General features: G+C 40.5%; 3 protein-coding genes, 1 long non-coding RNA gene and 1 pseudogene across 6 annotated transcripts in view; 2 read left to right on the forward strand and 3 right to left on the reverse strand.

Moving 5' to 3' along the window:
* Positions 1–7700, forward strand: part of ankrd6b (ankyrin repeat domain 6b) — an 80766-nt gene extending 73066 nt beyond the window's left edge. For all 3 annotated transcript variants that reach the window (XM_075458592.1, XM_075458591.1, XM_075458593.1), the window contains exon 16: positions 4199–7700. In XM_075458592.1, the coding sequence (XP_075314707.1) occupies positions 4199–4791 (593 nt within the window). In that variant the 3' untranslated portion in view covers positions 4792–7700. The remainder of the gene's footprint in view (positions 1–4198) is intronic.
* Positions 6281–9853, reverse strand: lyrm2 (LYR motif containing 2). The gene is made up of 3 exons (XM_075458594.1): positions 9747–9853; positions 9481–9621; positions 6281–8050 (listed from the first exon to the last, which is right to left on the reverse strand). Exons 1-3 carry the CDS (start codon positions 9789–9791, stop codon positions 7970–7972), a joined length of 267 nt encoding a protein of 88 aa, XP_075314709.1. The 5' UTR covers positions 9792–9853; the 3' UTR covers positions 6281–7969.
* Positions 9854–11954: 2101 nt separating this feature from the next.
* LOC142375352 (uncharacterized) lies at positions 11955–12900 on the forward strand. The gene is made up of 3 exons (XR_012768935.1): positions 11955–12018; positions 12270–12379; positions 12808–12900. It is a non-coding gene; the product is annotated as an uncharacterized LOC142375352 (long non-coding RNA).
* Positions 12901–15380: 2480 nt separating this feature from the next.
* On the reverse strand, positions 15381–18094 carry LOC142375141 (EF-hand domain-containing protein 1-like; annotated as a pseudogene).
* Positions 18095–21091: 2997 nt separating this feature from the next.
* mdn1 (midasin AAA ATPase 1) overlaps positions 21092–25313 on the reverse strand; it is an 80534-nt gene continuing 76312 nt past the window's right edge. Inside the window, exons 98-102 of the mRNA XM_075459527.1 lie at positions 24808–24881; positions 24543–24657; positions 23212–23278; positions 21900–22042; positions 21092–21817 (exon numbers count right to left, since the gene is read on the reverse strand). Coding sequence (XP_075315642.1) covers positions 21632–21817; positions 21900–22042; positions 23212–23278; positions 24543–24657; positions 24808–24881 — 585 coding nt within the window. The 3' untranslated portion in view covers positions 21092–21631. The remainder of the gene's footprint in view (positions 21818–21899; positions 22043–23211; positions 23279–24542; positions 24658–24807; positions 24882–25313) is intronic.

The following is a 25313-nucleotide window of genomic DNA, read 5'->3' on the forward strand; positions in this document are numbered from 1 at the left end:
TCCAGATCTCTGAAGCGCACGCAGCAACTGGACAATATTTGACAGCGGCGTCTTCTTCATGTGGCACTGACTCGTTGGCAGCACACATACTGGAACATCGTGACGAATATGACGAGGCGTTGTGCTGATGGATTTAATACATGTCTGGATGACATTGATTTTTATTTTTTGCTGCACGCATTTAATGTGATTTTTGAGCATTCTGATGTGCTTTTTGGAATACTGCAGAAATAAACACTAGATGTACAATTCTGCCTGGCAAGGGTGAAGGAGCTCTGACCCACCGGCAGTTTCAGGCATATCGGAAAACATTCCTGCATACAGCCTTCTCCAGCTGGACGCAGAGCCACTGTTTGATTGATGGTTTCTACAATTGTGACGTCATAGCAGCCGCGGCCGCTGTATTTGGGTAGGATGGGCAGAGCCCCGCCTGCCACACCCCCAACCTTTCCAAAATTATAGATAAAATATTTATTTCAACTTCAATCACAGTGGGAATCGTATTACAACATATTGTGGCTTGTGACGGACTTTGCGAGTGGAATCTGTTTTTATTTTCGCTGAAATATAGCCTACCTCCAGTGTGGCTGCTTAACGTTAGATCTATGGCCATTGGCCAGGGCAGATGCCTGGCTGCCCTCAGCTAAGCCCGGCCCCGCCGCCCCTTCTTAGAACTCTCGAGCACATTCTACCAATCAGAGTCACTGTCGGCCCCTACTTAGCAAAATATCATGTAACATTTAGCGCGCCTGTATAGATGCTATTGGGGCAGGTGTATGATCTGCCCTGATATGATGTATGACTTGCCCTGGACATGGAAAGGACTCAAAGGGTTTAAGAAATATATTACTCCACCCATCTAGCCAGTGGGAACTTCAGTGCCGCCAAATTCCCCTACAAACTTGTTGGATAAAACGGATAACTATGTCGGATTTGATGAAGGATATTGGCTTTTTAATCCGGATTCACGTTTGTAGTAGGTAAAGATTTGACTTTATAGTTGCTATCTTACAAAGTTTAAGTGATTGTGAACGAAGTCTTTGCAAAATGGGAAACTGGGAGTGATTTAATGAAATATCTTAGCTTGATGAGCAAAGCAATGTTGAGACAGTAAACAATGTGTTGACAGCTTCGTACATGTACAGTAGGTTACTTGTCTGCTAGCTTAGGTTTCCCCAAGACTAGCTAAAAACGTTGTAAGGATCTCCTCCGAGAATATTTGCTATACACTGTCCCGCCTACTGCTATATTACTCTGCACAACCTAAGGAGCGAGTCAGTCTGATAGTAGGCTACAGTGAGTGAAAGCAGTAATCCGCCGGTGAAGTTTTAACCATGGCTGCTAGCATCGAACCTGTACTCAATAGCGTTGAGTTTCTCTTGGAGAACTCATTTGAAAGACTAGATTTGGGAACAAAATTGGCTATTAAAAACCTCGGCCCCCATAAACCTGATATTAATATAGTTCAGCAAACAATGGATAAGGGTAGGTCTTTCAATCGGACGTTTTCCCGTGCGTGGTATGACAAAAAGCCCTGGCTTTCTGGTTGTTCCAATAGGAATAAAATGTTCTGTTTTCCCATGCTTGCTCTTCCAATCGCCTGGCACGGGGGGACAAGGGGATATGTGGAGCACTGTCGGTGTGTGTGACATGAAGCATTTTTCGGAAAAGGCAAAAAAACAGGAGTCCAGCAAGGCGCATCTGAATTGTGCCATGAAATTAGCCATGCTAGGTAATGCTAACATAGCTGCCCAACTCCATGAGGGCTACAGTGTGAGTGTTAGAAATCACAACAAAGAGGTTGATAAAAATAGGCATATCCTTTCCAAATTGATTGATTGCATTCGGTTCTGTGGGGCATTTGAACTTGCACTAAGGGGACACGATGAGACCGAATCGTCCAGCAATCCTGGAGTGTTTAGTGTTTGTTGTATGGCAGACTTTTATGCGAGTGCGCACATCCCCCCCTGCGTATGGTTGCATAGACTATTGGCCTATTGCGTATGCTCCATAAAAGCTTGCATTTTGATAACGCAGATCATCTGCCCCGCCTATTTTCCAGACCACGAGCCACTACATAGTGCTGGTATTAAGTCGGGTAAGTCCCCACTGAAGGCCCAGGTAGCAAATGCACGGCCCCCCACTGCGACTCACTGATACACCTCACTAGGATATACAGCAGAAACATCGGGATGTCATTTGGACTAGATAAATGCGGCTGAATGATATCAAAGAGGCAAGGTGATCACGACTGAAGGGGTTGAACTACAAAAAGGCACCGTAAAAGAGGTTGAGGACAGCTACAAATACCTTGGGATCCCCCAGGCAAATGGCAACCATGAGGAGGCCACAAGGAAGTCGGCCACAACCAAGTACCTGCAAAGAGTGAGGCAGGTAGGCCCCCAACTCCAGCACCCTGAGATTGTGCACTAAGAGGAAGGAGGGAGGCTGGGAATTAGTGAGCGTCAGAGCCACTATCCAGGATGAAACAACAAAGATCCAGGAATACATCGGGAACATGGACCCCAGTGATCAACTGCTAAGTGAGTGTTTCAGGCAGCTAAATTCAAGGGAAACGAGGAGGAAAAGGCAAGGCAAGTTTATTTGTATAGCACAATTCAAGGCGATTCAAAGTGCTTTACAGATACATTAAAACTAGAAATAAAAAGTATGATTTAAATTTTAAACAAAAAAGAAAGAAATAAGAACAATAGATAAAATCAGTAGTTAAAATGTGATTAAAGAAAAGGAGGCACTATCATGGAAAGAAAAGCTTCTGCACGTCATGTACCACCGACAGATTGAGATGTGGCTGATATAGAGAAATTCTATCTGTAGCTAGAAAAAGCTGCTCTGAAAGACAGCACAGAGGCACTAATAGTTGCAGCTCAAGCACAAGCCCTGAGCACAAGAGCAATAGGGGCCGGGATCTACCACATCAGACAGGACCCCAGGTGTGGGCTGTGCAAAGAGGCCTCCGAGAGAGTGGAGTCCAGCACATGGTAGTTAGATCCAGGAAGGTACGGCATACACGGAACACCATAACCAAGTGGCAGGAATAGTGTACAGGAAGATCTGTGCCGAGTATGGATTGGAAGTCCCAAAGTCAAAATGGGAAACACCTCCAAAGGCAGTGGAGAACGACAGAGCTAAGATCCTGATGGCTAACCAACTAGACATTGTGTTGGTCGATAAACTACAGAAGAAGGCAGTAGTGATAGATGTAACAGTTCCAAGTGACGGCAACATCAAGAGGAAGGAACATGGGAAGCTTGAAAAATAACACGAGCTGTAGGAGGAAGTTGAAAAGATATGGGAATCGAAAGCAGCAGTGGTACCAGTGCTGATAAGTGCACTCCGCTGTGACACCTAAACTCCGGCAGATCCCAGGAACAACATCAGGGATCTCTGCCCTGAAGAGCGCAGTCCTTGGAACAGCTAAGATACTGCGTAGAACCCTCAAGCACACTGGTAGAGGACCCAAGCTTGAAGGATTGGTACTTCCCACAAGAAAGGCGAGTGCAGAGTTTTTTTTTTGCTTTTTACATGTTGGAACTGCAGCATCAATTGTCATTGAATCAAAGAAACCTAATAAACTCATGAAGTAAGCTGTTTCTGTTTCTGGGGATTGCTCTGGAGCTGCTGGAGCTGCTGTTTTGATTGTTTTACCACAAAACTAATTTCCTTTTTTGGGGGTTAATAAAGTATTTTTCATTTCAATTCAAACCAATTCAGTTCTGTTCAATGAAATCCAGTTTGTTTAAAATTACAAATCGAAAACTTTAACTTTTCTGCACTGTGCATATCAAAACCTTTTTTTTTTTTTTTCTGAATAATCTGAAGTATTAAAATGCATCTGTTTTCCTGGGTTTCATGGTCAATTATTACCATGAAACTGTAGCTGCTCATTTCCACTACTCCATAACTATGGACTAATCTGCTGCTTAAAATAGTCTCAAGTAAATGTGCGATTTCAAAGTATATTTTTGTTATTGTAAATGTCTTTCTGCGGGAAACTTAAAGCTGGGACCAGAGGACACATTTTCTCATTAGACTTATTGTAAAGTTTACTGAACAATGTTGCGAGAGAAAAACTATTCATGACTGCATGAGTTCTATATCGCATGCTAATTAGCATGATGGCAAGTGGTTGTAGTGTGACTGAATACTAACTGGGTCTCCTTTATGCTCTACACAGATGGCGAAAAGGCTCATAAAGCTACCTCTCCAGTTGCAGCAAAGAGCCCACCGCCATCTTCCGTCCAGGTGGTTCGACCTAAAGTGCACTCGGTCATCTCTGCAGACCCTCAGAGGATGAACCAGAACTCGCAGTTTGTGGACACAGTGAAGCACAAGCCCAGTGCGGGAAGGAACCATAGAGCAAGCAGCCCGTCTCCAGCCACAGAGCACCGCTGCAGCAGCAAGGCTGAAGTGGGCCTCAAAGACAGGGACCAAAGCCCTGACAGAGGGAAGCACCAGAAGAAGCATTCCCAGGGCAGGACTAAAGCCAAGAGGCCTGCAGGGGTCAAGACTCTGGAGGTTTTTGGAGAGCAGCCCAGTGGACCTTCCTTTGTTCATGAGAGGGATAACATGCACACCCTGGAGGTGACCCAGTACTTCTTTGAGGCGGTGTCGACGCAGATGGAGCGCTGGTACGAGAGGAAGGTGCAGGAAGCTCGCTGGCAGGCTGATCAGAGGGCTCAGGCTGATAAGGCTGTCCTTATTGAGAGGATCGCCTATTTGGAGGATGAGCTACACATGCTGAAAACGAACCAACATAATGACTGCTAACACAAAAAAACTGCCAAAACTCATGTTAAGATTACATTTGAACTCCTTTTGAACAGCCATGACGTAACAAAATAATGACTTTAGAGCAGCTGTTAAACATGACTGCATTCATTACATCCAGTGTGGAATGGGAGGCGACCGGAAATTTTCAAACTTTTACATCACTATCTTGTTGGTTCTCATGGCAGCACTTGCCTGGTATATTGACATGTATACAGGCAGTTCTTTAGTCCATCACACCAACCACAGAGTAGGGTATCTATCCCCATGATAAAATAAATCCAGCAAGACTTAAGGCGAGACACTACAGGTGAATAGGGTAATCCTCAATTGATTACTTATACAAGTATGAAAAAAAATGTATTACAAGTTTTAGAAATTTGTATGTTTAATTCTGCAAATTAGGCATTATCTCATTAAATGTGCGCAAATTTGCATATATTTCCGGAAGCTAGATCTGAACATATGATAAAGCCAGGTGCAAAATTATTTTTTCCTTTTGTTTACACACAAAGTGAAAAGAAAATCACAGAGGGATTTCAGGATATCTGCTTTCATTTCCTAGGAAATCAAAATATACTGCCCATAGCCTAAAAAACATCAATTTTTGCCATATTTTTTATTATAATGTCACATAAATCAGGCCAGGCCAGGAATGATTTATCAACAAATCCTTCTGTAAATATCTTCAGAATACTGCTAAGTGTATAACTGGAAAGTTTGGTGTTAGTAGGTGCTCCATAGGCTGAGATATCGATACTGGAAAAATACAAAAAACTGATTTTGAGAAAACAGCATTTAAATATTTAAATAGGGGAATTAATTTTGGTAAATTTGGGCGAAACGCACTGCCGCGAGTAAACAAAATGTGATGAAATAAACATTTTAATTTATGTTTTCAACGTTTTCTTTATAGCGGGTTGAAAGAAATTGACCACTGCATGAAAAATCACTGTTTTTGCCTGCCGTGTCTCGCCTTAATATTAATATGTAGAACATGATGTGGGACATTCTTCAGAGATGATATCTGTCCATCCGCTTGTCCGAGGTCAGGTCACAGAGGCAACAGGATCAGGAGAGAGCTGTGGATTTTATGAGGGAATCATTGAAAAAAAAGTTGTTGTGTTGGAGTGACTGGTGGAAATGTTGATTGACACTGTATGTGAAAACCTGCAGTGGGCTTTTGAGGGTATCAATAGCGGATTTTGTTCTATGGTGTGTAAGTGTAGAGTATGTAAACCATAATTACATTTAAAGACTTTAAGGTGCACTTTTTCTTTTCATTCTGTTAGGACCAAGAAAACACATTTAAAAATGTCTGACATTCCTTTGACATCAATGAATCCCCCCAGGAGGCAAGTTAATATTGAGTCTAAATAACCTCTTAGTGCAAAGTGAAGAGTCAAAAGTCCACAGTAGGAGTAATAATGTAGGGTTAATAAGAGGTGAATGACTTTTTACACAAAATAACCAGCACAGCTACATGCAGTTATAGCACGATAGAGCGATTTTATTTGACCATTGTACCTGTCCTAGTTTATATGCACAGTAGTGATAGAAGAGATACTGACTTAGCATAACCTCTTGCATAAATTAAGAAATTACCACACTTGGAATATGTTAATTCAGCCTCTATTTTGTGTAAAAACACACACAATGACAGTTTAATTTTGTAGCTGAACAAACAGAACGTAACAGTTTTATGAAAATGTTTTTTTTCAGATGAAGTAGAAGAAAAAATTGTCTGTAATACTCAATGGTGAGGAAAAAAAAGAATGGAATCACCATAATAACTTAAGAGTGCTTTGAAAGCTGATGGAGCCGTTACAGCTGGCTGATTGGCATAAAACATGGCACCCAATAAATAGTGGTTAGTGGAAACAGTGAAACAGTGTCTTACAGAAGTCCTCCAAGAAGGTAAATTAACTCCAAGTGTAGCAAAAAATGTCAGCGTGTCTAAAATTGGGATTCAGTACAGACAGTATTGGATGGTTGTAAAAGGGAAGAAAGGGTTAAGACAGAAAACTCAAAGCAAAATGTCTTGAGGATACACACATGTATGTATATCTATACATACATGTACACGTGTATTTATGTATGCATGTGTGCATAATCAACATTCTCCGATCTTCAAATGTGGTGATTTTTATCCATTTTTCCAGGGGTTGTATGTCTGATGCTGCAACACAACGGACAGTATAGAGAAAAAAAATGTTCCAAGACTCAATCACTTCTAGCTCTCTGTTGGAGATTATCGTGCATGCGTGTATGTATCAGTTCACTAAACAGATGTTGTCTTTTAATTACTTGAGCGATGATTTTATAGAAGACGCTGCAGTTTTTTTATTAAAGCAAAGTGACACTCTGGAAATGCTTAAAACAACCTTGAGTTGACAGTCTTAATGGGCTCATTTTCTATCGAAAAAAAAAACACAAAAAAAAGCATGTGTGGGGCACCAAGTCCCATTTTGAGTACACATGTGTAGGACTAATTCGATCCCCAATAACATTGTCTGGGTGTCGCAGCCCAGTTTTGAAAAGCTCCGATTTTGTACAATTTCAGTTGGACTAACGTGTTTACAGGCATTTAAAAAGTCCAGTTTTGGTTGGACTAACACAATACCTCTAGTGTCATGTAAATGTATTTAGTGACATTGTGTATTTATAAGTATGTGTCCATTCTTAGTTTTTTAAAAAACATATCAAGCCAAGTCCTTCCAGTCATATGTAACTATAAAGGATAGTTCTGATAATTAAAGCTTCATTTGTTGCATGAAGAAGGCTGATTTGTGCTGTATTATTACTGTTTGCGCTTTTATTCACAATAAGTTTTCCATTGATATGAATAATGCACTCTAATGATGATGCCAAGAAAACATATTTTGTATTAAAAAAAATACCATGGTCAATGTGTCTGGTTTCATTAGCTCATCTTTATGTTGTATACAGTGTGGAAAACGGGCTCAGTTAGCCTCACAGCTGCTCACCATCAACACAACTGTACCACACAAGATCCAGTACGGTGGCTTTAAGTCGTTATCATCCATCCATCACAACTGTGAGTGGTTTTCTGTTTCCAAAGTTATTGTTGTACTAGTAATCCACACAGAAAAAACATGGTAATTCACACTGAGAAAGAGTCCAAAACAGTCCCAAACAGACTTGAAATACTCAGTTGCTAACTTCTGGCCAATGCCAGAGACTTTTGCAGCGTCTCCAGATGGTTGTTGGCTTGAGTAAGCATCATGCGGATGGCATCCTAAAGCAAAGGGGAGGGTTAATATGAGAGGGAAAACATGAATGAAACACATCAAATGTCTTTACTTTGTCTCTATCTTTTACACAATTACAAAATGCGAGGTTTGCAAGAGGAAGTATGGTAGGAAAGCTCTCGTGGAGGTCTTTTTTTTTTTTCTTTATGGCGCAATTTAAAGGGCCAAAATTAAGACCACCAGGCGTTGGCTACATACTTGTCACACAAGGCTATATCCATTCCGGAGCCAGCATATAAGCTTGCACCGCTAACCGAGGTAGCCGGGTGCTAGATAGTCTTATTTTGAGCCCTTATACTGTGCCATAGGACCCGAAACCCCTCTTCCTAAGAACACATCTCTGGTGGGAGGTAATAAGAGGCAAGGTAGCTAACTAGGAAACTATTTCAATGTTCTCTGGCTTTTTCAGTTCAAAGCTATTATACATTCTATATTCATGTAGTATTTTCCTGCACCTGTTGTTGGTTGCTAACAAAGTTAGTTTACTCTTTTTTTTAAAAAGGCAGCTAATTAGGAAACGACACAAAGGGCACTAATGCAAAGGCATTTAACAAAATGACAAGTGCTTGTTTCAAATTGTCATTTCAAATCGAGGTCCACTAAATAGGACGTACGAGACATTACTCCACTGTTTAGCTGCAACTTAACACATTATTTTAGATAATACGGTCAGACTAGCATTAAATTCTTTGGTTGTATTTTAATTTTAATTCTAATTCTTTTTTTCTTTATTGAAAACCACAATGTTACAACAACAACAATCTACATTGCAATACAAAACTTGAATTCTCAATATACAAGTGCTTATATCAATATATAGGCAAGAAGAAAGAGAGGAAAGAAAGAGAGAGGAAAGAAGAAGAAGAGAGAGTATGCTTCCTGAGTTGCCAGAGGGGTTCAGGGTTCATCAATTATCTTCAATGAGGAACATATTTCGATAGTTCTTATGGCTTTGGGTTTCTTTGAGTTCTTGATTGAAAGGATGTACTGTTTAAATGTATTATAAAATACTATAAAGCTTGGCTTTTTCCCTGAGTACTTGCAACAATGAATATAAAATTTAGAAAGTATAATCAAAAGGTTAATCAGGTACAATGCATCACTTTTGAATTGGCTGTTCTTGTGTATACCAAACAGTACATCCTTCCAGAAAATAACAAAGTTTTCCACAATATTATCAACAACAAAGTCACAGAGTCTCTGCCAAAAGTCTTTCATTTGAATTCTAATTCAGTTTAAGTGTGGGATGAACGTGTGACGCCCCCCTCAGACGGCACACGTGACAGAAATCTCCAGAAAGTCTCCTCTCTCCTCCGGGACACTTTAGGACTTGAGATGTTCATCAAACTGTTTTGCTGTGATCGTTTTTCTAATCACAAGGAGGGTGAGAACAGAAGATTCCACCAGCTCCGTTTACCTGATTTGTAGCGCTCTTGTTTCTCTTGAACTCGTCTCTGGCCCAGTCTCTCAGGTACTTCCTGTCTGACTCGTCTGGTACCTGTCGGATGGTCCTCAACATGGTTCTGTAAATCCCCAAAACCTTCTGCCTCTGTAAAAACTGAGAGAAATGCATCATTAGACTAACATTTCGAACAGATCGCCGTAAACTAGGTCCGCCTACAGACGAGGCTTTAGTGGCTTCATTTCGCTTCTTCATTCATTAATTCATTTAATTTAATTTACCTGCTTAAAAGAAAGTGCTGTAACTGGTAACCTTGACAGTGTCATCTCTGTCACAAAACCTGACTACACTTGCTGCTTTCCGAGCGGATGTTTTGGGGAACGTTATTGTAGCCCGCTTTGCGTTTGTCTCCCTCTTGTGGAGCGGAGGACTACTTACATCCGGGCGTTAGCTCCTCAGATCCATTCTACCAAACTGGTAGAATTTCCGTCCTCAGGACATTATATCTGTAAATATTATTTAAAATAGCTTTATAAATGCATTTTTTTATTGATTAAAGTATCAATGAAAAGTGTCAGTGTAAATTATTTAACAGAATATTGAAAAAAGGTATTTGTTACCTGTCCCCACTTTCAAACATGACACTTTAACCATGAACACTTTACCATGAAATATGATTCAATTCTTTTTATTTGTTTTGCATTTTTTGTGTAATTCCATATCCCACCTATGCATTAAATACATTATTTTTAAATTGTAAATGTATAATACTGTAGTTAAAATACATATTTTAGTCATGTCCCCTTGTTTTCACTCAGTTCTGTTACCCTGACACATTCACATTCCCTCTGAAAAAGGAACAAAGTCACATGTCCAACAGGAAGTTACATCATTTGGAATGTCTGAAGGACATTGGCAGAATAAAGTTAAGTTCTCTCACTTATTTTTTTTGTATATTTGATGATAATGTAACTATAACCCAGACCAATCTATCTCAACATCAATCTATCTCGTCCTGTCATCTAAATGATATCTTAGCCCCATGGCATAAATTTTGATTTCTTTTGGAAAAAAAACATTTCACCCCATTTTTTGGGAGCTTGGGGGTCCCTGATAATATATCCATTATAAAATCTGACCCCCCCCCCCCGCCAAAAAAAAAAAAATCTGATTTGGGTTTGTTGCCTCAGGGCAACACTGTGCTATAAGGGTCCTAAAACTCCAAGGTTTTTGTGTGATTATGAGAAATGTTATACAAGTAAAACAACCTATATATTCTATATTTTAGAATACAAATGAAGCTAAAATAAGTATTAAAATGATCAAAAATACTCCTTTACATTTTTATTTAAGATACTGGTAATTCAAAAATGTTAAAAAGTGATATTCAACTTACCAATTTGTGGCTAAGTGCAGGTTGTGGCTCTGCTTACTAAAATCCTTTCGTGTATGTGCACTAGAAGATTCCCTAGCCACCCCCTGGGTATTTAAAGTTTCAATCCGGAACCCTGGTTGTGATCACACAGCTGGTCGAGCTGAAAATATGAAGGGGATTTGCTCTTGCCTCCTTAAAGGCGTGGAACAATTTTCTGTCAGTTTCGAACAGTCTTTATCGTAGAGCATATCTCTTCCTCTTCTTTTTGCAGGCGTGTGCGGCCATTTAACGTAAAACCAGAGCTCATTTTGAATGTCGAATTGTTGGTTTAATTTCAGTTTGCATAGAATTTGTCATTTGTCTCCCTGTCTGGTCACTTTGCATCTACTTTTTTTCTTGGTGCAGTCTACGTCATTGGATTGGTTTTTGCATTAAAGTTGCATTTTTTTTGTGTTTTTCCACTTTCCTCCTATTTATTTGCTCCCATCTCTCTTTCTGTATATCTTTTTGGTCTGTTTGTACCTTTGCCTGCATTCTTGCAACATCTTTCTGTGTGTTGTCTGGCTCCCTTTGTTGCCGTTTCTAGTTATTTTTAGTAGTTTTGCATCGGTTTAATCTTGTTTTCTGCCCTTTTTTTTTTTTTTTTCTGTTGTTTGATTGTCTGGATGACCCAAAGGTCCCAGGGGCCCAAACAGTCAAGGGCCCTGGCTAACTGTACCCTTTAGACCTGCTCCGTGACGATTGTTTCACTGTGAGTAATTGTGAGATTTTGACCTGTGTTCAAGAGGTGAAAATCCTGTTTTAGTTCAGTTATTGTAAGACACTCAAATGGCCATAGATGCAGACATTGTTTTATTTTGTCACATGCTGAAAAAGGCTTGAAGGGATGGAAAGATAAAAAAAAAACCTTCTGTTACGTCCTCCACATCGCACCCAATCAAACCACTCCAGGTCAGATGGGTTTCAGCAGCTCATCTTCTAAGAATGAAGTTATTTTCACCATCTTTCTATCCACCTCTGCTATCACACCCAGTCGCTATAATGTCCATTTGATACTTAGAGGACCAGCTTTTTGAGGTATCTCATTGATAGTTTTCTCATTTATTTTTTTCAAGCAACAGCAAAGACGGCCATACTGTTCATTCAGCCTCAGTACAGCATCACCACATTATCACCAGGTATGAGTTGCCAAATTGTATTTAAACACTGATTTCTTGTACTACATTACAGTAAATGTTAATCCAGAGTGCAGATACTCCTTTCTAACTCGTACTGTTCGCAGTTTCACTTCTGCTGCTGCTGTTACCGAACATTGTGTCATTGTTTAACTGTCTCTGGACTACAGAAAGCGAATACGCTGCTCCAGGATGTGAACACACTTGCTCACTGTTTGTGCCCTGTGTGTTTTACCCGTCCTATGTGTGCTCAGAGGGAGAAGTGACAACGCATCACTACGGATGGAAGGACTGTGCGACCATCCTCTTCTATTTCTTCATCGCCATCATTCTCCGCGCCGTAGTGCCGGAGTATCTTCCGGATGTAAGCACCTTGTGATCACGTTTCTGTTGTCATATTGCAGTTCTCACAGGGATCTGTAGTTTATTTTGAACCGATGGAATGAAATGCAGAGTGTGATTAAAATGAAAGTGAGGCTTTTTTTTTTAATGGTCTGACATGTAAGGCACCAAGTTCCACTTAAAAACTTGTGTCAATCATAATTAACACTGATTTATTATTGGAAACATTTTCCAAAATACTTTGAATATTTCTCTAGATTTATTTAAAATCATTGAATAAATACAATCAAATATAACCTTTTTACACTTTATACTTCCTTGAGTTAGAAATTAATGATACTATTTCTGGCAGCAGCCAGAAATCCCATCTGTTCTCTCTTCCTGTCCTACGTATCTGTATTACCATGATACTCGTCATATGTACAATATGTCGTGTTGATCTCGTTGCAGAAAGTGAATCGACGTCTTCACCTCTCCAAGAGCAAGAATACCAACTTTAATGAGTCGGGTCAGTTGTGCGTGTTTCACTTGGTGTCGAGTGTGTGGAGTTTCTACATCCTCGTAACAGTGAGTGAGAATTTACTGCCATACTGTATTCTAGTTAAAGAAAGGCCACACGTCTAATTAAAGTACTAAAGCTTTAAAGTGTTCTAATTTCCTCCCACAGGAAGGATACCTGCTGCATCCCAGCAGCCTTTGGGAAAACTATCCTCAATCACAACTCAGGTATATGTTGATTCGCACAAAGAACAGTGTGCTGCGATTGTTACTACCTCTTATTGTCATGTTTTTTTTTTTAATATTTAGCATTTAGTTTAATATTGTGGAAGACGTAGAAATCGTCGAATACAAAACTGAGATGGCAGGTCATTTTTGCTTATCATTAACATTTTTATAGTGTTTATTTGAGCTGCTGCAGGTGAGCAGTGGGGTTAGAGGTGGCACTAATTTCCATTTTTTTTTTTAAATTTAAAAAAATTTTTTTTTTTAAATCCTTCAGACAGAACTTCAAATTGAAAGCGGAATCATTAATGTTGCACACAATGTTGGATCCATTTTCTAAAACAAACAGTGGCACTAATCTTCTTGCCTCGGGCCCCTCCAGGATGATGGTTCTACTGCTGGCGTGTTTGACTCAATCTTGGCTACTCTGGAAGTTTATCCGCTTCCAGCTGAGGCACTGGAGGGAGTTCAGACACCAACAGGCTGTTCACAAGAAGACTGTCACAAAACAACCCCTACGGCCACTAAAGAGAGACACGTGAGTTTAAATACCTATGCTTATCTCGCTTTTACTGACTCTGATATCTGACTTCTCCCTCCTGTCTCTTCCTGCTAGTTGGTCACCATGAAAACAGAGTTCTTAAAACTGAGAATGGAGTCTCTCCTCGCACAAAGAAACTGAAATCCCCTTAAGATGGCACACTGACTGGCCTGAGCCGTGGACTTAGCCCTGGCTAAGGTTTCTCATCAGCACAACAGTGAAGCTGGCGGCCACCGGCCTCCAAGCTTCTGGCTGAGAACGTCCTGTGATGTTACAGGGACTCAGTCGCTACAGACTTAGGCTTGAATGCTGGAAAAATGAAATCCAAGGAAATACCTTGAGCCCAAAAGACATTTACTCTTCTCATTGTATCAGTTTTTTTTTTTTTTCCTCTATACATCCACGCAGCCTGCAGTCTCGCCCTAAGGCACACCATTGTATGCAGAGCGATTTTTAAAAAGTAAAGTGAGCACGGTGTGCAGCATGTGTATGTGCATGTGTTGAATGTGTTGATGCATATCCTCAGACCTAAGTACTGTAACTGGTTGTAGTGTTGCAGCTCTTAATATTGAGCCGGCTTTGCTTGTTTCCCGCTCTGGTCCACTGGGGCAGAAAAGCGTTACTGATGATAAAGTATGACATGAACTATATGGCAAACAAATTGTACAAATGTCAATTTTTTTTCCTTATGTTTAGTTAATTACTTTATTAAATGATACAGCTGTCTGACACACGTTGTGGAATTATCTGGTGTAACTGAGATGGTTTTCTACTTGTTTCTCAGTCGAGTTGTATTTTTATTAGTTGACAGATCTTTGTAATGGATACAAGGTTTACTATGTTGAGACATCATTCCTGTTCTATTAATTGCAGTAGAATCGAGGCCCTGGAGCCACAAAATTCCAGGATTTGCTTTATGTCAGGAAGATGATTCTGCTTCACCTTTTACAAAAAAACCAAAAACATAAATCATTTGTTCTTTTAAAAAAAAAAACTTTTTTTAATTATTTGTAAAGAGTGACACCTACTGGAAGGAAGCTGGCTGCCAGATGTCATTCCCACACCCAGCTTCTTTTGCAAAAGCCGCTTTCGGACTGTAGGAACCTTTGGCAGTTCTAATAACCTTTTAATCCGCGGGGCCGTTTTCTCCCGTGTTCAGACATACAGGAACTCGGGGCTATCTCCCTTAGTTCCTATAACTATTTAGCTCCTTCTCCGAGGTCGGGTCTTTTCATGGTTCTATAGAACGAATCTAACGGAGGTGTGTGGTGGTCGGTAGCTACGCCCCATGTCATGCTATCACGGCTGAAATGTTTACTCATAGACACAGACACAACTTGCCGGTGTTTAATAAGTTAAACTTACACTGGTCTCATTTGTCTGCAGCGCTCTGCTCTCCTTTCTTCCTTCATGAAATGAAAAAGTATCTCCTGACTCTCTCTGTGAGCTCTTCCAGCCTCGATATTAGACGCCTGATGTGATTATCCATGATTAATATCCCCATCATGCAGACCATAAACACAGTGGCCTCCCCACTCTCTATATTAGCTTCTTGGTGGTGTTTTTTCTACTCTCCTTACTTTTACCGTTTTGTTTTGTGTTTGAATGTAGCGCTAAACGGCTAACGGCTAACACGTCACTGAAGCAGACGGCTGCGCGCGGCGCATCAGTCCCTATCAGGTCCCGACTCATGTGCGAATGCAGACTGAAACAGAAGGACAGTTATCAGAACGAAATTCGAGGAGGGTAGTTCTGATAACTACTTTCTTAGAACGGTCTGTCCGAAAGCGGCTAAAGACTCCAGTGTCTGAGAGGGGATCTGGCTTGAAATGGACTCCAGGTATTTAAGGACGTAACGGTCGGCATCAGTCAGCACAAACAGTGGCTGAAAACTTAAAAAAAAACAAAAACAAATGTCGAGCTTTGAGCTTTTATGTTTTGGTATTGATGGCTATAACTCAGGGTGTGTCTATTATAGCTGTGTGACACTGTGATTAAATGAGTTATACAATGTTGTTTAAGATTTGAATCTTACTTTTGAAGGCCAATCTATAATAACACAAATCATTAAAAACTGTAATGCTGATAACGTTACCCTCCACAGTGGCTCCAATAGCAAAGTCTGCAGGTGAGTAGAACTCGGGGTTTTCCACAGTGGAGCCTGGTTTAGGAATGCGGGTCTTTTCCAGGAACTTCCCACTCATGATACCAGAGTTGCGGATGGGTTTTTCAAAAATGCTGATCATGTCATTGGACAGGAAGTAGGACAGTATGAAACGTTGGCATTCGTCTTCGGGATTTGGGGAATCCTGGAACGTAACATAAGACAGCTTCAGCGATGAGTGTAATTTAGTCTGGTTTATAACCGGTCCATATCAAGTGATTACCATATATATCAAGTCGATGTAGTTTGAACTGATTGAAATTGTAGCTTGTCCAGGAAATGTGGTGACCTCGGGTAACTGCAGACAATTAAGTAGATTCCACTGTACAGGCAGCACAAACACTGCGGGTAAATGCTATCTCACCAGACGGGCGATGTAGCGCAACACTTTGCCGTCGTTCTCGAACATCTTCAACACGTCGACTTTGGGAGGCTCAGGATTCAGAGACAAACAATTCTGAAGAGAGTCTTCAAGAGAGCCAAATCCGTTGTATGGTGGAATCTCCTGCCAACACAGCCGAAACAAATCAGTGTGGAACAGATGAGAGAAACATTTTGCAATGGAACGGGTTATCTGTGCAGAAACACAAAGCCATGTCTTCCACAAGCAGTTGTTCTGCGAAACAACAAACAGATACTGTTTAGTGTCTCACCTTCTTCTCCTCAGGCGTATCAGCCTTTTCTTGTACCTCTATGGGTTTCATTTCCAAGTCTGGGTGGTTCTTTGGGTAATACTCTTTGGTGAAACCATCACAGTCATACAACAGGAAGCGGCGGCTCAGTAGCTTAATCGTTTGACCCAGCTGGAAGTCTTTGGGGGAGTAGTACTCATCTACATCTTCCTTGGATACCTCCATCACACAGCTAGGGAAATTCTCTAATGAGAATTAAGAGCACAATTATGTAGCAAATAAACAAGAAACTATGTATGTAAAGTATGTATTTATATCTTTTGATGTGTCACAAGATGACTCTGTGGCATAAAAGGTTTTCAGGAAAACATACAAAAACCAACATTGAAAGAAAACACAATTTTCTTTGTCATATCAGTTGTCAAACAAGATTTGACCTCAAAAGGACTATACTTTCTGTAATGCAACACAACTCATAAAGGCAAAGCTTCCCCGCACGACTCAAGCGAATTAAGTACACAGTTGAAGGTGACACAGCATAGCTTCATACTTGATTTGATTTTCTTGTGTATTCTCTGTCTGCGCATAAGAATAGGAAAGGGATCCAGGCCACTGTTGCGTTCATGGGCCTCTCTGATCTCTATTGTGTCGTCCACCAGGTAATAGTGAATGATAACGGCCCAGGTGTCACCGAACAGACAGTCAGAATCATCCCAAAGGGCAAAGAAACGAAGCACCTGACAAAAATCCCAGATATGTCTCAGACACAAAACATACTGTATTGATGAACTGTACAAGCACATAACTCTCGTTTGCAAAATAAATCGTAAAGGCGAAGTTATTCAAGTCCATCTTCTTTTGTAATACTGTTTGAGTCAAGATGTGCTTTTAAAACGTTTACTTAGTTCATTTAAAACGGAGGGAATTTAACAACCTTGCGGTCCATGGAAAGAAACCTGTGCATTTTGTCAAAGTTGGAAGGGGTGATGTGATGAGGTGTTTTGATTTTGCGACGTTCCTCTGGCATTGGCTCTGGTTCATTCAGAACCAAGCCCTCGCTTTTTATGAATTCCTGTGCAGTGCATGAGAGAAAGCAGAGTTTACAACAGCGGAATTCTGACTCAAAAGCCATACTCGTCGCACAAAAGTGAAAGAGAACAGTAAGAAACAGGGAGAGCGCTCATACAGGGGACTGCTGTACCTTTGTGAAGGCATCACAGTCTGTGATGTGGTACTTGAACCCGTAGACGTCCAGATCCATACCTAGGTTGAGGTCTTTCCACTCATAATGCTCTCCACGTTCATTTTTCGGTAGATGCTGGCGTTTGATCCGCTTCCCCTGTGGCATTCCAGAGTTGTCCACCATGGGCTCGATGATGCACATGCTGTCATCCTCAAGGTAGTAGTAAATGACCACGGGGCATACACGGTACTGCTCTTCAGGGCAATACAAGATATCCTCTATGAAGTATGCATAGAAGCGAAGTAGCTACAAGACAAGCGGCGGCAGAAAACGGACAAATGAGGTTTTAATTCAAAATGGATAAATGGTCATCTGAATCGGTCATGATTTTTTTGGTGCTACTAGACCTTCTTGTCGAGAGCAATATGGGCTGGGATGAAGTCTTCATACAATATCTGGTCAGAAGGGTCATATGTAACTTCTGGTAAAGTCATAAAGTCTGTGTGTGTTTGTCTGTGGGCTGTCTGTGGTAGTAGCACGATGATGACGTCAGTAACACCCACTTTACGACAAAAATTCAAAATTACAGTAACCCGGATTTTTTTAAGTAAGCGACGCACCTCCACGTTATCAGTGCTAGTGTAGAGTAATTAATAAATTATAAACAGCATAGTTTGTGCCTGTATAACGTTGCCCATAGGAAACCGTTTCATGGCCGAATATCTCAAGAGAGCAGCCAGACGCCTCTCGAATATCTTCGGAACAGCTCCAAATGTTCAACAACAAGCAGGGGTGAGTAGAACATCATGTTATAATGTGAAATCAAGGGCCCAATGTAAAAAAAACGGTCTTGTCCTTTAATCGGGCCAATCAATTTTTTTTAGATTCATTTGTTATTCTTATTTGAATGGATAAAAAAACCCACATCCCTTCTCCCCTCTGATATTGATAAGCTGTAGTTTTGTATGATGTTAAAGGTTGGGTAGGGGTTCTTTTTCTGGAGCATTTTTTTTTACATATTGCTTGAAATACTCTTCACACCCCCATAGCAACCAATTAATTAAAAGTTTTGACACAAAAATTGAAAGTTTTAGTGGCCTCTAGAACGTACAATCCAGGAAAAACAGTATCCATCATACTGAACGACTGTTAACGATGATTGGATTCTGATGCGTCTATCAAACTGCAATCTGCTCCTCCCTCCCCCTCCTTCCCCCTGCGCGCGTACACTTCTAATCTATTATACTGTGGAAGTTGCCTTTAGGCGAAAAGATGAGCCGAAAACTTCTCTACAATACTACAATACTCATAAATGTAACTTGAAATGATAATCATTTAGTCAGGTTCATTATGATGTTGAAAGGTATTTGCTTACCTGTGAATCCGCCATGAGAAAAAGTTAGCAAAAGTTAGCCAAACCAATCGATGCTTGCTGTCAGAACAGCGCTCGTGCACCTTCGTGCTCGTGAACAAGCATTGCGCGTTCATGTACTCTAGAGGTGTGGCTTTGGGGGTAAGTCTGAAGAAAGGGGTTGGGACTTTTGACCTGTGTATTTTCAAAATGCAGCTTCGCTGGACTCAAAATCCTAGCCTGACTACGTCATACTCACGATTCTAGTCAGAATGTGAGTCTGATACCGCTCAATAGAGATTTGGGTATGGGGCGTGTTTCAACCGAACCAGGAGCAAAAATGCCTCTTCGCTCAATTGGATAGACCTACAACCAATCAGAGCAACGTAGTATGTGACGTAGATTAAGCAACACACACTTGTTGTAGGAAGGACAGCAAAAACATCTTTTCTATCAATAAAAGCCTTTATCGCGTTCCTCTGTTCGTCTTTCAAAATGAATGCAATGTGGAGATCCTGTAGAACAGACTCGATGGCAGAATCTACACACCCTAGCTCTCCAGCGGCAGCCATGTTCAGCTCTTTAGTGACGTAGTCGATAATGTCCCTGTTGATCATCTGTCCATATCATATAAAGCCCGCCCTGGCAATCTGATTGGTCCGACCAATTCTTGGTCGGGCATAATGATTTCCCAACTGAGCAGAGCCAGACCCAACTTCCCGACCAAAACTTTTATGGGCGGGGCTAAGTTCGGCTGACACCCAGGCTATCAAAATCCAGGATCTTCTACCCTACCTTTAAGTGACATTGCTTTGAGCAGGGCTGGTGCATTTAAAGCAAAAATGTTTGATGTTTTAACTTTATTTACATGTTGAACATGTAACGGCTGAAGTATTTTTGGAATAACTATCACGTTGGAATAGAAACAATAACGTCTCAGGCAATAACGTCAAAAGAAAAGCTTTTGAACATCTACTGTGAGGCAAAACGAGAAGATGCTTGTGAGATATATGTGGTGACTTTTTTTTTGTGCTCTCAATTGCTATTTCTGAGGGGCAAACCTTTGCTCATCACTGTTGTGATACACAGGAATAAAGCAGTGACATGATGGCGAATATTCTCTTGCACCAAGGTGACTGCCTTATGATATTAGCATGAACACCATGTGGCTATATTTCCTCTTTTTGCCAACTATATGCTTAAAACTCATTCCTGTTACTTAAATGAGGCTGTGTAGGAATGTGTAGAATCGTCTGGTTCATTGTTTAATTTATATGCATATCAATCAATATCATACTATTTAGATGATTTTTAAGTTTTACAGTTGAAAAGATTTAACTTCCAAGGGAGTGTAGGATTTGGAACAGAACCGTTTAGTGTTTTATGATAATGAATATTTCTAAGTGGATTTTAGACACTAGTAGTCAATGCAGAAGTCGAAGGCCTTATGGAGTAACTCGTTTTCTTTCCTCGTTCCCAAAACAAATCTCTCTCTCTACCTTCACTGTTATGAATTACGTTTGTATTCCTCTCCAGAGTTTAGATTTTCCTTTCTTAAAAGCAAAAATGGCTTTGCATTTTTAGAAAAATACAACTTGCATGCAAATGAAGTGACTTTTAGTCACAAATATCAGTCATTTAAGGAAGTCACTAATGATTACTTTAGAAATAGACCCTTCGACATCTTGTAAAAAAAATGAATTCAAATGCTCTGAGATTGACCAACACACATTTTGAACACCTAAATGCGTGTTCAGTGTTTGAAAAGGTTAAAAAAAAAGTAACACCCATTTGGTCCACCGGTTTGATCCAACACAAAATTCCCATTCTGAGGGAGGAGCGCTTTCTGAGTGGATGAGAAACTGCTTCCTCAGACTCACTATGAGCATGAAAAAATGATATCAAGCTTCAACTTTGCTTCTTTTTTTTGTGTTTGGAGGCCAAAACAAGGCATCACCTTTTAAAATTAAGAATATTAATATATTATACATATTTTAGTCAAAAAAAATGTATTGGCTTGGATAATAAATAATTTTTTGGTGTTAAAATGATGCACAATCAACACTTGGCTTAGGAAGGAGGATTTGTATTTTGTCAACCATGAAAATGTCTCACAAAGGCACCGAAACAGCAACTTTTTAATTACAAGATCATTCATGTCAACGAAGCTCTTAATTTCTGCTTATGTCCGCGTTACAAAACACAAATACCGTTCTTAGCAGACAGCGGTGACCCAGAAGATGAGCGGAGCAGCTGACTTTAAACATCTGAAATGGGTTCTGCAGGCCTCTTCACCCACTGTGCTTCAAACTGTATGATACACATTTATTAAAAATCCCAACTGAGTTGGAACAGCACTTGATTGAGTGTTGCACGGGACATGCAATACTTTGCCCTCCAGCCCTCCAGCCCACATCAACACATCCACACAAATGTAAATTAGGGCAACAATACACACACCACTTTTTTGTTCTTTATTTTCTCATGTCAGACATACAAGATAACATTACATATGAAACAGATATCCAATGATAAAGACGAAACAGTGAAGGCAGTTATCAACAGTAAAAATAAAATGAAAGGCACATCTACAGTCGCATGGTCATCTCTGTTCTTTTATGTCCAAGACGTTGAAGGTAAAGGTGGGCGCCCTCTCTGTGAAAGGTGGCGTCTCATCAGTCTATTGGTCAGCTGCCGTGACAAGTTCAAACCACTGCCTCAGTGCATCGCTCAGGGTCTCTGGCAAGGCGTTGACGTCTCGCATGATGACGTAGAAAGGGAAGGGGAACTCGTCCATATAAGAGCGGATCTCTGGGAGCTCTCCTGGCCCTTTGAAAATGGGCACTTTGATGTCCAGGATGGAGTCCTGCAGCACAGCACCAGGGTTTAAATATGCTTTTCATGTGGAGGGTTTGGAAATGAAAACGGTCACATTCTACTTCTCTTACCCGTGAGTGAGGATTGTCCAAAACGATGAAGATTACAAAGACGTTTGCACTGCGAGCTGCTCGCACCGCGGCCATCACTCGCTCCTTCCCCTCAAAGAACAGCCCCCTGCCGTCCGACACAATGACCAACAGCTGTGCCGTCTCTGCAGAGGAAGGTCAAAGGTCAGGCGGGAGCAGCCAACATGAGCTCGGAATCTTTTTATAGAGTTGATCACATTTTAGCTACAGGATATCACTGAGTGCAGATTCTTCTCCTGCTTTGACGTTTGCCTGTTAAACAGGTTCAGCAGACTTTTTAATGTAGCCAGCAGGGACCATGAAAGCTAATTTAGCCGTCCAGAAAACGGACATTGCTAAAATAAAACCGACTTGGAATATATCCAGTCTGATTGGGGTGTATAATTGTGGAAATATGCCTCCCTAATTTTGTAGCCAGGACTTTAGTTATTATTTTCAAATCAGAATTTAAAAGAGCAACAGGTGTGTAACTTGCAGGGTCCAACTCCTCCCTTCAAAAGCAAGCAAATATGTGCTTCATATAATGAACTGGGGAGCATTTCATTTCTCCTAGAGTCATTCATCATCCTCAGCATGAGCGGAACTATTTTGTTATGAAATGATTTGTAAAATTCACATCCGAAGCCATCTGGGCCAGATGTTTTTCCAGAGGGGCTCGAATAGCAGTCCACAGGGCAGTTTCAGAAAATGGGGCATCTAAGTCATCCCTTGCTATACGATCTAATTGGGGAACATTTAAATTGTCAAAGCTACAGAAATCTGTATAGTTCTTTATAGAACTCTGCAGCTCTGCAAATCACATTTTAGAGGCTAAAAGGCTTCATTACCACAACATACAGCTTTATAGTTTATAAGAATAATTAGTAGGCTACAGGTGTGAATGCATTAATAATCTAGTTTCATTTCTTACATGGATTATATATAAAAACAGTAGCGTGTTTAAAGGTCAGGACTCTAAAAAACTTCCACAACAAGCAGGAAATGGTAGCACACTCCTGTAGGTTCCAACTGACTTCAAATGGAACTGCATCTTTGCAGCATTAGTTCTGTGTGCTGGTCAGTAGTATTATTTGAGGTTTCTTTGGTTTAAAAAAACAAACACTGTATATTTAACATCTATGTCACCTCAGATGTAAAAGGGAAGTTTGCTTTCCATGCGTTTGCTATCCAACTTTGTGCACAGGCCAGAATCCTTTAGGGAAGTTATGAAATTGGCTTAATTTGTATAGAAAGACACAAAAATGTTTCCTCGTATGGAGCCCAGCTGCGTCAGAGCAGACGTAAGGCTTTTTACCTGAGGTCACAGACCCTGGCATCTGCAGACGGGCTGAAAGAAAGATTTTCGTCGACGTCTCCAAAAACTAGGGGAAGGGTGAAGAAAGGGAGTGTTATGGATGTGAAACGTCGTGTTATCCAACAGGCCACAATGCAAACAGAGCATCTATCCCATCGCATTCAAAGGGGACAGATACCAACTTCACATCACAAACAGTCTTTCTCAGAGTTTCTGTGCAGCTCAAATACATTCTTAAATGTTAAGGGTGCTTCATTAAATGAAATGAGGTATGTTCAGAACATTTTAGTATATAGAAAAAACCTTTAGATCATAATTAGGGCTGGGCGAGATAACTCGTTATTATCGCGTTAACTTGTTAATTATTCAAGGCTGATAAATATTTTATCGCGCATTAACGCAGGTTTTATTTTATTTTTTTTTAAAAAAAGAAAAAGTTTTTTTTGGATTATATAGCCTTTAGCCAATAGCCTCTTGTACATGGGGCGCCTGCTCAACCCACTACGCCACGGACCACCCCTGTTTTATTATTTATTTTATTATTGTAAAAGTCTGTTGCTCACAGGCTTTTATTTTTGTAAAAGTCTGTTGCTCACAGGCTTTTATTTTGTAAAAGTCTGCTGCTGTCTGCTGCGGAACAGGAAAAGAAAGTAATCGGCGGATCCACCAAACATGGAGAAGGGTACGGAACTTTTACTCGGCCATTTTCATTTTAAAGTTCTTCCAGACGGCGGAGTCGACAGAACCAAAGTCATCTGTAAACACTGCCAAGTTGAATTGTCTTCTCAGCGTAGTAGTTCCAGTCTAAAATATCACTTAAAGGCAAAACACACAACTGATAGCAGCAAGTCATTCAAGGAAACAGACAGTGGAGCGAGGCTTCTACATAAAAACTACAGAAAGATGCTGATGTTAAAAGTGTGTTTGCACAACAAATGTTATGGCACTTTCATTCATATGGCAGCGCATTTAAAATAAAACTAAATGCTAAAAGCTATACGCTACTTTTGAATTCATTTTTGGATTTAGCGTACAAATGCGATTAATCGTGATTAATCAGGGAAATCATGTGATTAATTAGATTAAACATTTTAATCGTTGCCCAGCCCTAATTATAATTGGATCGTATCTTTGTAGTGCCTAGAGATGACATTTCTTGTGACTTGGCGCCGTATACTGATAAACTGATAATCAGCCAGACTGATGGCTTCCACTGAGGCCACAAAATGAAACAGTTATGGCACGTCCACCGTGCAGGATCCGAGGTTTGAAACTTGATGGGCAGCAGTTGTGCAGGATTTAGTGACTTTTGGTGAATGGATGATTCCCACCTGGGCTATTCTGGTCTTCTTCTGCTGGAACTGACAGAGTCTGAGAATCCGAGCCCCGGACTCGTCGTTAAACTGCTGATGGAACGGATGCAGCAGCTGCACCTGCTCACCAAAACTGGACACACGAGCAGACGTCAACACAGATCAGTTTTACATCTACCCCACACACCACAAACTCCAGGGATTTGCATCTCTTCAAATCTTCAGATTTTTCAAACAAACAAAGACCAACACGTACACGTATGTGATGAGTCATTGTTCTTACCTGCACACAGAGACCTGTCCAACCTCCAGCAGAGTGAGAGCATTGATGATCACTGACAGGGATTCAAATGCCAGCTGCAACACACACACACACACACACACACAAAGAGATGTACATTAAACTATATTCTGAACGCAGTTATTGGATGTGAACATAGAAAGCAAAGCCATAAGTCCATTCTTGTAAAATACAAACCCAGGGAAATGACATATTTTATGGATTTCTGAAGTAAAATTAACTTGGAAAATTGGAAAGAAAATCGCGTAGAAATGTCAAACATAAGTATTATCAATTAATATTTTTAATCAAATATATTTGACTAATATTTACGTTTTACGACTAATGTATCTATAGACTCAATAAAAGATGGATGAAGTCATTGTGATGATAGTCACTGGTTTGTCCACATTTGGCTGGTTTTTTACGAGCTGAAGTACACATATTTGGAAGAAAGGGGGGCTCAGAAAGTGGCACTGGAGAGCTAATTAGACAAAAGTCATAATTGT

The sequence above is a fragment of the Odontesthes bonariensis genome, chromosome 24 (genome assembly GCF_027942865.1).
Source record: "Odontesthes bonariensis isolate fOdoBon6 chromosome 24, fOdoBon6.hap1, whole genome shotgun sequence".
Lineage (NCBI taxonomy): Eukaryota > Metazoa > Chordata > Actinopteri > Atheriniformes > Atherinopsidae > Odontesthes > Odontesthes bonariensis.